We start from the raw sequence: 14,280 nt of genomic DNA on the forward strand, positions 1-14,280 counted from the left end.
AGATTTTGTGTTTCTAAATATTTCCCGATATTCATCTAGTATCTTTTATTTCTTTCTTAATCCTACCAAAACCTTTGTTATTCATTTCAGATTTCCCTACTGTACACCATTATATTTATCCCTTTTAGGTTTTGACCTAAACCAGTTTCTAGTACTACCCGGCTTCCATACCCTAGGTAAGTCTTTTTCCCCACCACTGGTTTGGCATCAACTTACCCTTTTTCCCTCCTCCCAAATTTTACTTTCTCTAATTTCGATTTATACTATGCTAGACTCAACTTTTCCAGGTTTTACGTAAACCTTTGCTTTGATACCAAGTTATCACACCCCCTCCCGAGCCTTAGCCAAGGACTTAGAAGAGAGCATGAAGAAATACCAACCTAACTCCAAGATAATTATTCTTTTTATTATTAAAGATTAGAAATTCGACGTGTCTACATTAACCATACCAAATTTGTACACGTAGTCTAATTCTCCTATTGATTTTTCTACTATAAAATCCGAGTCATGCCCTGAAAGATTACTAAGTTCCGGGTATTTTGTGGTTGAATGACTCTTCCCCGAACGCTCCGCTTCGCTACCTGGGGGGGGGGGATAAAACATTTGGAAAGCGTGAGTTAATAAGCCCAGTGAGTGGTGCCTTTTAAATATCAATAACTTTGATTACAAAAATATATTTTTGGGAAATCATTACATAATCAACGATTACATTACCACCAGTTCATATATATTTTTCCAGCTAAACCGCCGATTAATCATTCCTAACCAAACTGCATTTTATTCTTGGCATGATCATAATATAAAACAACATAATAATAATAATAACTTCATGGAAACTTTTCCTGTATCCTATTTTCCCGCCGATGTGCATATTGACTAATTATTTCCCGCCAGTTATTCTTAGGTAACTTGACTATATTTCCTACCCGTCATCACTGACTATCATTTTCCGCCGACCGAAGCCGACTATATTTTCCTGCCAAGTACCCTTTCAAGTATGCTAACAATATATCCTGGGTATAATCTCAGTTTTCATCACAATTATGCAGGCAATATCATGGCAAGCATAGTGAAACCAAAATCATGCATCTTTGTTCATACCTCTATCCTCTCTCTCTCTCTTTCTATATATATTTATCTATATATACAAAAATGCATTAATCATAATAATCACTCACAGTTTGCAAGGCTTCCTACAACAATTTACTTTGGAAGTGTTTCCCTGAGATTTCCTCTGTTTCAATGAAAATTTCAAATTAATACCATTATGTCACTAAATAACGTTAAAATATTCAAAATACCTTTTTATATAAAAAACACTAGCTTAACCTACTCAAAACCTTAGTCAAAACCACAAATAATCCGTTTAGAGGTTATTCCAACCGAGGCCGTGTGTGCAAAGGTGTTGGGCCGACGGTTACGGTGTCAGGCTTTGCGTAGGAGGCGTACGCGCTGCGTTGTGCTGATGGTCATGACGTCACGGTCGATGCGTTGTGCTAGTGCAGGCTTATGTGTCCATTTGAACCTTCAAGCTTGTCAATGCAACTTTTGATTCCTCCGAACTCTAATTATAATGGTAGCCTGAGTACTTAAACTTAACTCTCTATATAAGCTTTTAACATTGGAATTTTTGAAATGGCACGAGTTGACTGTACACAATAAGCCCTTCTATTTATAGATACCCTTGGCTTTCCCCTTTGTGACAACTCAAAATCCAAATGTCTCTCCTTTAAGCTGCCAACACTAAATCTTTGCTAGCAGTGCTTGGAGTTGTATTAATCTTGGTTTCCCAACAAAATTATTTACTTTGCATGTAATCTCAGTCTTACACCTCCTACTTAAGTTCATAAGAATCATTTTGCATGTAATATCCTTCTACTACCTCATCTACTTAATGTCTAAGAATGTTTATTCAGATAATTTAGTATTACTTAAGAATGCATAACTTTATGTCTTCAAACCAATTTGCGTTCATCAATGCATCCATTTGATTACCGCAACCTTATCACGTCTAGACAGTCCCTTTGGGTGCATGCGTTCAACAATTGTCGTGCCTTTGAATTGTCCGCTCAACTATTACCGCATATCTCATATGTGATCTAACCTTGATGGTGCAACCTTCCTTTGTGCAACATGGTCGCATATGTTAGGTGCTCGCAAGGTTTATTCTCTTCTTAATTAACCATTCTTCACTTGAGGCTTTTTCATCAATGCAACCCTTCAGTCATGACTCAAAGCATCGCATCCTTGGCCTCCTTTGCACATCTTTCCTTTTGCCTATGTGCCCACATATTTTCAAGTGATCAACGCATAACACATCCATCGCGTAGCACGCTACCAATGCATAGTGTTTCCATATATCATCACATGGCACTGTCGCTTCCATCGTATCCAACGCATTCATCGCCGTGTTCTATTGCGCAATACTGCTGCAACCATCGCTACTTGTCAACGCATTCCCTCGGCCGCATCCACGCACACCCTAGATCGCAATACCGCATGTCCTTGGCTGCACACTCTCATGTAGTAGGGCCGTCGATTGCCATCAACGCATAGCCTCATCGCATAGCGTTGCCGCATACCTTCGATAATCAACGCATACTCCCATCGCCGCAAGCCTCCATCACCACACATCTTGATCCGTATCAACGCATACCTACATGCCCCTGCACCGCATGCCTTCGCGTCAGCGCATGCCCTTGCATCACCGCAACTACCAACGCATTCCTTTGACCTTAAGCCTTCGGTTGCTACCAACACATTCATCGTGTCCAACGTTCAGCGCAACTTAAGGCCATCGCATGCGTTGTTCTTAGCCTCTAAAGACATTTGCTGCAATATGTGCTCCTCTTAGCCATATTTTGACTCTCTCAACATCCAAATAACCTCTAAATGGTTAGGACCAACGCATAGCCAATACTAACATCTTACTTAGCACAAAACCAACACAATATTCACTATTTTTTTTCTTAATCCAATGCATATCTTCTTTTAGTAATATTTTTAACCTAGATTTTTTTGTTAGTTACTGTTAGCAAACCATTCAACCACTTAGAACTCTTCCTCCTCTTAGTAACCCACGACCATCTAGATTTAAGATTAGGGTCTTACATTGCATTCATTGGTATATCTTCAGTAACCTACAAAAAGTCATTAAGTAATAAAATTTAAGTAAACTTATTGAAGTAAAGAACAAAAATAATAAATAGATGTACATACAAATTAAAACTTTGTGTTTCCAATTGCATCTTCCATGAGTGTCTTATGATGATAGAAAAAATAAAGATGGAAGAAAAAAAAAGAACCTATTAATATCTATAAACAAAATTGATACAGTAACTTCCAACAAATATCAAGTACAAAATATCTATCTAAACAAAAAAATCATAAAAGACAACTCTCGAACTTTTTCACCCTTAATAATGGCAGAATACTTAAAAGGCATTTTTAACCCAACATACTATTCTATAATCAAAAGTTCATAAAAGTGTCATAAATGAAATTAATATTTTACTATCCATTCTCTCAATAGTCAAACAAACTAAAAAAATAAACATGGAGACTAAAAAATATAGTTGAAATATAAACAACACTAATAGGGTTACTTATTACGTATCCAAAATTTTTTAGGATCTAGAAATGACCATCTCCATTAGCTGAAACTTGAAGTCCAAAACTCGCAGGGGAGAGCAAAACTTATATGTAAACTTAATCAACATTGAGTTATTTCAAAAGATACCAAAATAGAGTATAAAAACTTAACCCAAAGTAAAACAGAGAATACTAACATAAGACAGTACATATCAATAAAGTAATAGCCACACCAAGCAATACCCAAACTCAAAGTAATAAACCAGTTTTTAGTACCTCAGAAGAAAATAACAGTCATTTTGGAATCCTTAACCTATTTGGAAAATTCCATGTGCCTTGTAGGGTATTTGTTTCTCTGGGAACTGAAGTCAAAAAGATTTGAAACCTAAACACATTATAGAGGAAGAAAATAATTGCAATCGTGATCTTATATTATCTCTTAACAAGATTAATTTTATTGGACATAGATCCAAATAGAGGTATATAATGCCTCCTCACCAAGCTGTAGAAAAAGAGCAAAATAGAACACAGTAACCAAAGAGGGAAATTTATTATCAAGTATATTTTGTTTACAATAAACTTGTAGGATTTTATCCTAGATAAGTGGCCACTATAAAGTTTCAATCTAATCTCCCAAATTTCCTTTATTTAATTCACATGCGCCATCACGTCGTATTTTAAACTCTCAAACTAAAATTCAAGCACATTTAATAAAAATGAGAAGATGAAGTAAGCTTCTACGAGACTATTATAGAAGGAATGTAATGAAATTTGCATAACATACAACATTTTGTATACCGCATAGGTCAGGACGGTTTTGTTACACACAACATCTAATTGCCTTAGCTTTCATATGAGATCACACAAAGATAAGATCCAACGAAAAAACAGAGAAATAACAAAGCAAAGATAAAACCAAACAACTAATTCAGAGAAAAAAAAAAAAAAACATTACTTACCGCTATACAAAGCAGAATTCTAAGTTGTGAAAGAAAGAAACTGGATCAAAAAGTACGAGAAGTGGAGTAAAATTAAACCTGATGGAGGTGTTTGTTAACCTCCTCAACCTCCTCCAATTCTATAAAACAACTGTTGGTCTAACCACTCTTCACAAGGCCCGAAATACCCAAGATCAACGCTGGAAAGATGAAGAAATGGCTCTAAAATATTGTGCCAAATCCTCAATACTCAGCACTCGATGCTCGACGTCTTCCTACTCGATCCTCGATGAGAATTCTCTTCTTCATCTGACGAGTCTCTGTTAAATACTCGATGGAACTCGATGACAACTGAAGATCTGAATTATTTTACTGATGAAGATTGCGGATAGTTTATGTTGTTTACAGAAAACTAAAGAAAATGATGATAACTCTCTATGTTCAATTTAAAATAAGTGGTATTTATAGAGATATACCAGCTGACCGTTTACAAATTTAGTTATAAACAAATAAAAAACTGAGGTATTTGAATCAAAGCTTCTTTAGATTATCCACCTTGACTCTAATGCCTTGCAATCTTCTCATCTTCCAGATTCTAACTGATATGTCTACCATGTGTCTGGAAGCTCAAAGCCAACCTATTCCAAACAATTAAACAATTTAAGCTTTGAATCAGGTTTTGTTAACATGTTAGCTGCATTATCTGAAGTATGAACCTTTAAAATTTCTATCTCCACTGTCTCAATTTTATCTCTAATGAAATGATGCTTGATATCAATGTGCTTAGTTCTAGTGTGGTATTGTGGATTTCGAGACAAATGTATAGCACTTTTGTTGTCAAAGTAGAGTTTTACCACTGTTTGATCTATTCCAAAGCCTTTCATCAATCCTTTGAGCTATAATACCTCTTTCATTGCTTTTGTTAAAGCCATATATTCATCTTCTATTGTAGATAAGACTACTATAGGCTGTAGTGATGCTTTTCAGCTAATTAGATTAGGACCATAAAGGAAAATGTAACCTGGTAAGGACCTCATTTTATCCAAATCACCAGCAAAGTCAGCATCTACATATCCATAAAGCTCTAAGTTTGGTTCAGTTGACCTTTGGTAGACTATCTTGAGTTTTTAGACCAAACCAAAAACCTTAGGACCAATTTAGTAGCTTCCCAGTGTCTATAGCAGGATTAAACATATATCTACTAACTAATCTAGCTGAATATGAGAGATCAGGTCTGGTAGAAATCACTAAATTCATTAGGCTTTTGACTGCTTGACTGTAGGGTATGATAATCGTCTGTTTCTGATGTTCTTGGTAAGAATCTTTAGGAGAGTTAGCCGAGGAAAGCTTAAAGTGTTGCACAATAGGTAAACTCACAGGTTTGGCATCATTCATGTTGAACCGTTTATGGATCTTCTCACAATAATTTGACTGATGGATGCTTAGAATATATTCCTCTTTGTTCCTTTGGATCTCTATTCCTATGACCTTGGTTGTTTTTTTATGTCCTTCATATAAAACTCTCTGTTTAAGAGGTTTTTAACATGGGATAAATCTTCTTTGGACCTACCTGCCAGCAACATGTCATCTACATATATGAGTAGGTAAACCTTGTCCTCGTAAGAACCTTGATTTACATAAACACATATGTCAAATGTACTTCTTTTGAACCCAATACTAGAAATATAGTGATTAAACCCAAACCCATAGTTCCGGGATCTCCCAACGAACCACATAGGCATCAGGAGTTCCCCCATAACCTCTGACGCCGTTTGTGCGTCGGGAGTTCCACTATAACTCCCGACACCGTTTTAAACTGCGTCGGGAGATCCTATATGCGTGGGGAGTATTAAAATTTAATATAATGTTTGTAATTTTTAAAAATTTGATCTGAATACCTGTAAAACATATTAAATCGAATAAAGATTCACATAACTAAACAATGAAAATGAAGTTCATATTATAACAAGTAAATAAAAAATTACAATATCCAAACGAAGTCGATACTAGAAATTACAATATCCAAACGAAGTCAATACTAGAAATTACAATATCCAAACAAAGTCGATAAACATTCAGATCACAAATATATAAAAGAAGTAAAATCAAAACAACATCTAGAATACTTCTCGAATACAACATCTTCAACAATTGTCCCAGCTCATCTCCAAACAGCATTCTACAATAAAACAAAAACATTGAAATGTTATATCGATAAAACGAGTAAACAATGACCAACACATATAAAACTCAAATTCGTCCCCAAAATGGTTTATCTCAACCTCCCCCCTCCCCTCTCCCCCACTACAACACATTAAACTTCGTAAACATTCATAAATACATAAGATAGCCAATTTCAAGGAAAAGACGGGTGGAATGAAACTCTACCCACCCCCACAACAAACATGGAACCTCCCGAATATAAAAAACACACAAAACGAGTAAACAATGACCAACACACGTAAAACTCAAATTTATCCCCAAAATGGTTTATCTCAACCCCCGACCACAACACATTAAACTTCGTAAACTTTCATAAATACACAAGATAGCCAATTTCAAGGACAAGATGGGTGTAATGAAACTCTACCCACCCCCCACGACAAACATGGAACCTACCGAACATCAAAAACATACAAAACGAGTAAATAATGACCAACACACATAAAACTCAAATTCGTCCCCAAAATGGTTTAACCCAACCTCAACTCCCCCCCCCCCACAACACATTAAACTTCGTAAACATTCATAAATATACAAGATAGCCAACAAAAAATACATCAAAATCCAGTTGTTTGGCTACCATAATTGCAGGATTGCCAACAATTCTTTAATTATCATAAAGCTACTTAAGACATAACTAAATTTTGCTACCATAACTGCAGGATAGCAACATATTAGACAACTAAATAATGTAGTAATCATACCTAATTTATTTCTAATTTATTTTTAATGGGCATTTCACATATGATTATAACTCTTGCATTTTTTTGAAACACATTTTAATAGGCATTTCAAATATGATTTAAATAAATATACAAAATAAAATAAAATGATAAAATTACCGGTGAGGAGACTACGACGGTAGCGGGCAGTTGCAGCTACTGTTCGAAGGGAGGAGCGGCGGCGGTGGCGGACGAAAAAAGATTAAAAATGCGGGGAAAATGAGAGAAAAATGGGAGGTAAAGTATAAAAGGATGGGAAAATAGGGAGAGGGAGGGAGAATGGTGAAAAAGAATGAGGAAAATGGGAGAATGAGGGAAAAAATTGAAAGGGAGGAGAAGAAAAGAGGGGCGCGACGGTGCGGGGGTGGGTTAGGGTTTTATGAAAAGTGGGGGAAAAAGGGGGAGTGGAGAAGAAGGGGTCTGGTTTTGTCACACCCCCTCCCAAGCCTTAAACCCCAAGACCGGGAAGGGAGCGTGAGGGTAACTAATAGCATTCTAAGACAATACTCATGCTCAATATTTTCCCCCATATTTGTTACAAATTTTAATAAGTTTACAGTATTCCCCCTATCCATCTATACATATAATTAAATTTTCTTTCTATTCTTTGTTAATTGTCTGAGTTGTGCCCTGAGAGTTTACCAAATCCTGAGATGGTGGTGGTGGGTGATGGACTCTTCCTCGAACGCTCCGCTTTGCTACCTGGGGGGGAGATATAAGAAAACATTTTGAAGAGTGTGAGCTACTAAGCCCAGTGAGTGGTTCTTTTAAAAATAGAAATAACTTTGCAAATCATCATTTTTGGGAAATCAATCTCATAATAATACTCACAGTGTAACTTATGCATGGTCATAGAAATATTCATGCAATCAGTAACCTTTATTCCCATGCTACACGTAGCATGCATATAACATCACCAGTCATCACAATCACCTATGGAAACCTCCTATGACCCATTTCTCGCCAATGTGCATATCGACTATTTCTTTATCCCGCTAGTCATGCTTAGGTACTTGACTATATTTCCCGTTGGTCGTCACCGACTATTATTTCGCACCGACCGAAGCCGACTATTATTTCCCGCCGACCGAGGCCGACTATATTTTCCCGCCAAGCACCTTTTGTTAAGCATGCTAACTATATGCCGAGTATAATTCCAGTTTCCATAGTCATTCACAAATAATATCATGTCGATCATCATATCGTCAAAAGCATTTATTTTGCATTTACATATGCATATATTCATATATCAGAGTATAAAGCTAAGTAAATACTCATAATATGCATTTATTCTCATATTAAATCTATAAACACTCGCATATGCATCAAAGCTCTATAAACACTCACAACATGCTTTTATTATCAAAGTTATATAACACTCACAATACGCATCAAAGCTATATAAACACTCACGATATGCTTTCAATATCAAAGCTATATAACACTCACGATATGCTTTTATTATCAAAGCTATATAACACTCACAATATGCATCAAAGCTATATAAACACTCACAATATGCTTTCATTATCAAAGCTATATAACACTCACGATATGCTTTTATTATCAAAGCTATATAACACTCACAGTCTGCTAGTTCCTCTTTCATAATTTACTTGTAAAGGTCTCCCTGTCATGTTCATTGTTTCAAGGAAAAATTCCCAATTAATATCATCTCATAAATATATTTGAAAACACTTTTTAAAGAAACTATCGGCTTACCCTACTCAACCTCAAACCGAATATGAATCTGTGCAGCAGTATGCCTGGCCTTAACACCTCCTTCAAATTCCTTAACTCCAACGATAGCTTACCCACTAAATACTCACTCTCTACTTAGGATATTTAATACTGGAATTGTTGGAATGAGTTAAATCTTCATGCCGAGGTCTCCTATTTATAGTTGTCTCCAGCTTCTTTCCACACAACAACTCACCATAGAAATGGATCTTCCTTAGGATGCCCACACTAACTCTAGCTAGCCGAGCTTTGAGTTGTCTAATTCTGGGTTTGCCAGCCAAAATTATCTTAATTTGCATGTAATCTCAACCGTACACCACCTACATAAATTGATAAAAATATTCTTGCATGTAATCTCCTTTTGCCACTTCATCTGCTTAATTTCTGAATTATTTATCCAAATTACTAAGAACGCATCCAACTCTTCTTCAAATGCGTCCATTTGTCCCAATCTCGCTGGTTTCGATCTCGTGGCTCTCGTTCTCTCTCACTTTCTCGCTGGTCTCGCTCTCTCCATTCTCGCTCTCTCCCATTTTCTCGCTTAAAATCTCGCTCTCTCTCCACTCTCGCTCTCTCCCACTTTCTCGCTCAAAATCTCGCTTTCTTCACTCTCACCCTCTCCCACTTTCTCGTTCAAAATGCTCTCTCCAATCTCGTTCTCTCCCATTCTCTCGCTCAAACTGCTCTTTCCAATCTCACTCTCTCCCATTTTTTCTCCAATCTCGCTCGACATCACGCTTAGGACAGTTATTTGGTCTAATGCTTCCATCACCGCATGCCCTTCCCAACACGTGGACAATACTTAACCCATCGCGTCATTCCATATTTAGTTCATTTATTTTGGTTTTTCTCACGTCTGAATTTCTCATAATTTTATTATATTTCTTGTTTTTATATCCTATTTCCTCATGCCCTCCAAATTAGGGGTTAGGGTATTACAAGTTTAAACCAGACCCCTCTTCTGACACTGCCCGATGGGCGTCGTGAGATTCATCAGCAGTTCCTAGGAACTCCCGACGGTCAACACCCGATGTCGGGAGTTCCCCAGGGAACTCCCGATGCCTCTTTTAATTGTCGGGAGTTCCTCGAGGAACTCCCGATGCAACTTTACGGCCTTGAGAATTCCCCAGGAACTCCCGATGGTCCTTTACTTCGTTGGGAGAGATCGACTCTCCCTACGACCTAACTCTCGATGCTCTATTTAGGCTTTGGGAGAACTCCTTTTTCTTGTAGTGCTTTATTTACATAAGCACATATGTCAAATGAATTTCTTTTGAACCCAATGCAAGAAATATAGTCATTAAATATCTTATATCAACACGTCGGTGATTGTTTTAATCCATATATAGACTTGTTCAGTAAGCAAAAGAGATTTTTGTTTCCTTTAACTTCAAATCTTCTAGGTTGCGTCATATAGATTGTCCATGAAGAAAAGCAATTTTGACATCTAGTTGATACAATTCTAAATTATTTTGAGTAACTAAGGATAAAAGAAGTCTTATGGAAGTTTGTTTGAGAACATGAGAAAAAATCTCAGAATAGTTTATTCCTTCCCTTCGAGTGAACTCCTTTGCAACCAAAATTGAAAAATTGGATGGAAAAAATGGAGAAAATGGGAGGTAAAGTATAAAAGGATTGGAAAATGGGGAGAGAGAGGGAGAATGGTGAAGAAGAATGGGGAAAATGGGAGAAGAAGGGAAAAATTGAGAGGGAGAGGAAGAAAAAAGGGGCAGTGGCGGTGGGGGGGGAGGGGTGTGGATTAGGGTTTTATGAAAAATGGGGGAAAAAAGGGGGAGTGGGGAAGAAGAAGGGTTTGGATTAAACCAGACCCCTCTCCCGACACCTCATTTAATCGTCGGGAGTTCCTTAGGGTTCTATTTAACCTCTCATCAACACCATCTTGTTGAGGTGTATACCTCACTTTTCTGTGCTTTGTTATATCATTGTCACTACAAAATTTATCAAAGTGTTCATCACAAAACTTAAGCCCATTATCGGTTCTAAAGTATTTTAACCTTTTAGATAATTGATTTTCTATCATGGCTTTCCATTCCTTAAACTTCCCAAGAACCTGGTCCTTAGATTAAAAAGGTATATCCCACTCTTCCTAGAACAGTCATCTATAAAGGTTATAAAATACCTTGAGCCACTAAGGCTTGGTGTGGAAGATGGTCTTTATAGGTCAAAATGTACATAATCCAATGTTCCTTTGGTGGTATGCTAAGATTTTGTGAAACTTTGTCAGGTTGCTTTACCTAGAATGCAGTGTTCACTTGGAAAGGTGCTCGCTCATACCTTTGGACAGAATTCCTTGCTTAGACAGTGCTTGCATCCCTTTTCACTAATATGAGATAGTCTTTTGTGTCGTAAGTCAACCTCTATTATGCTTGTTGTTTAAACTATGTAGGCACTTGTCATCATATGTACTCCTCTCACAATATAAAGGTCATTGACCTTGGCACCAACCAACACAACCTTTGGATCCTTGATCACCTCAAGAACTCCATCTTTTCCTCTGTATTCGCACCCAATGGAGTCAAACATGGCCAGAGATATCAACTTTCTCTTGAGCAAAGGTACATGTCTCACATTTCTTAGAAGCTTGATTGATCCATCTTTAGCTTCAAGGATACTGAACCAATCCCTTTGATCTTGCAGGCTTCATTGTTTCCTATGTACACAGATTCTCCATCCACTTCCTTGTAAGTATTAAACCAAGGTCTAAAAGGTGTGATATGATAGGTACAACCAGAATCAAATACCTAGTCATGCTTCCCAAGAGGACTGATTTGGCTGGTTTGGTTTCTATTGGAGGCTGAGACATCAGAATAAAAGTAGGAACATTAACCACTGAAGCTTCTAGTTGTTTTCCATTCCAATCCTTCTCTTTTTCTTGGTTTTTCATTTTCAGGTTGTAGAAATCTCTCATTAAGTGACCTTTCTTCTTGCAATAATTGCATCTCATCTTGGTCTTGTGTTTGTGATCTTCACCTGACTGGTTTTATTCCCCTTAGAATGATTTTGTTTGTTCTTCCCTTAGCAAACAACTTATCTGCACTAGGCTGCTTCTTCTTGACTGACTGAAGCTCTAACTCTCTAAATCTTAATGTTGAAATGATGACATCAGTTGTAACTGATTCTCTGCCATATTTCAAGGCATTCTTCACCTATCTATAGGCTTCGGGTAGAGAGTTTAATAACCCAAAAGCCTCATTCTTGTTGCCAATTTTCTCGCCAAGGCTCTTGAACTCTTAGACTATTCACTCGAACTCATCCAAATTATTTGAATGAAGCTTGGCAAAGTCCAGCTTGAACATGAAGAACTTCTCCCTTAGAGACATCTTGTTGAGGAGATCATTGGTTGCAAAAAGACCTTCCTGTTTGACCTACATCTTGTAGGTCGTGTCTTGATCAATTACATTTCTCAAGATACTACCACTAAGATTCAGAAACAGAATCCCATATGTTGTAAGCTCCATGTCTTCTCTTTCTCATGCTGATATAATGGGTGGCAGAGTTGATGGGTCTAAAAGGGCCTTTTGTGCTCTCTGTTGTCTAAGAATGGCTTTGATTTTGGCCGGCCCAAATCGCCCTTCCCATCAAACTTCTCAATTTAATACCATGGGAGAGTCATTTCTGACCTCATCGAGTATCGAGTCTTGATTTCTTGACTATCTTAATGCTCCAAGAAAGTTGACCTTGATAATCTTTAAAAACTTTGATACCACACATTGTTGGGCTAACCACTCTTCACAAGGCCTAAAATACCCAAGATCAACGCTTGAAAGATGAAGAAATGGCCCTGAAATATTCTGTCAAATCCTCGATACTCGGCACTTGATGCTCAACGTGTTCTTCCTCGATCCTCATTCAGAATTGTTGTAAACCCCGAATTCTAGTTTTCCTAGCTAAGCATGTTTAGCCAAAGGAATGTTATATTACATATTTATTAAGTAGCAATTCATATTTATTTATAGGAATTATGATGGAAGGGAAGGAAAAACATATTAAGTGAGGGGTGACGTGGCGGTTAACCCTTGAACTCAGAAGGCGGCGGGAAGTTTTTGGAAGAAGAACTTCAAAAGCATCGTTTCGATAATTCACATGAGCAAATTTAGTAAAATCAGTGCCATTCGAAAACTGAGAGAATCTAGTTTGCGAGGTTGTCTTGGCGGAGAAAGATTGTAGAAGGAGAAGAACAAGAAGTGAAGAAAGTACAGAGGAGGAAAAATCCCGAGTTAATCAGGGCCCAAGGTGAAGATTGGAAGTTCCAGGCCAAACTATAAGGACAGTCTACTTATGTTTTATTTGATCCTGGTGCCACACATTCATTTATATCTGACATGTATGCATCTAGTATAGATAGGTTGGTTAAACCTATGCCTGAAGAGTTATTTATCTCTGCCTCTTTGGGAGATGTGATAATAGTAGATAGATGTTATAATCATTGTGAGGTACTGATCAATGGTCAAAACTTCTATGCTGGTTTACTTCCTTTAGAACTGTTGGAGTTTGATGCTATCCTGGGGATGAATTTTCTAAGTAAGTATCGTGCTTCAGTAGATTGTTACAAGAAGGAGGTAGTGCTCACAAAATCAAATGCCCAGGATGCAATGCTGACAGAAATCAAAAGATTAGCCGCGGGGAATCTGATATCGACAGTGAAAGCTCGGAAGTTGTTGAGCAAGGGATGTAAAGCCTATCTGGCTCATGTAGTGATTGCTCAAGGGAAAGAGTTGAACCCAGAAGATGTCCCAGTGGTAAATGAGTTTCGGGATGTATTTCTGAAGAACTGTCGAGATTACCATCAGACAGGGAGATGGAGTTTACTATTGACTTAATTCCAGGAAAACCTCCTATATCTCAAGCACCGTATAGAATGCGTCGACTTTGTTAAAAGAATTAAAGGTTCAGCTACAGGAGTTAATTGATAAGGGATACATTCGACCTAGTGTATCACCATGGGGAGCTCTGGTATTGTTTGTGAGGAAGAAAGACGGTACACTTAGATTGTGTATCGACTATAGGCAGCTGAATAAGGTAACGATTAAGAAAAAATATATGTT

At 37.3% G+C, this 14,280-nt stretch overlaps 1 protein-coding gene across 1 annotated transcript; it reads left to right on the forward strand.

The window, feature by feature from the left end:
• The first annotated feature begins 13,557 nt into the window (after positions 1-13,557).
• On the forward strand, positions 13,558-14,055 carry LOC150035493 (uncharacterized). The gene has a single exon (XM_090314330.1). It carries the CDS (start codon positions 13,558-13,560, stop codon positions 14,053-14,055), a length of 498 nt encoding a protein of 165 aa, XP_090170456.1.
• The last annotated feature ends 225 nt before the right edge of the window (positions 14,056-14,280 follow it).

Source organism: Benincasa hispida, chromosome 6 (genome assembly GCF_027475165.1).
Source record: "Benincasa hispida cultivar pf3 chromosome 6, pf3_genome.v1.1, whole genome shotgun sequence".
In the NCBI taxonomy this organism is placed as follows: Eukaryota; Viridiplantae; Streptophyta; class Magnoliopsida; order Cucurbitales; family Cucurbitaceae; genus Benincasa; species Benincasa hispida.

Coding starts and splice junctions, on each gene's coding strand:
- LOC150035493 (XM_090314330.1), top strand. CDS start 13,558: ATGTATGCATCTAGTATAGATAGGTTGGTTAAACCTATGCCTGAAGAG.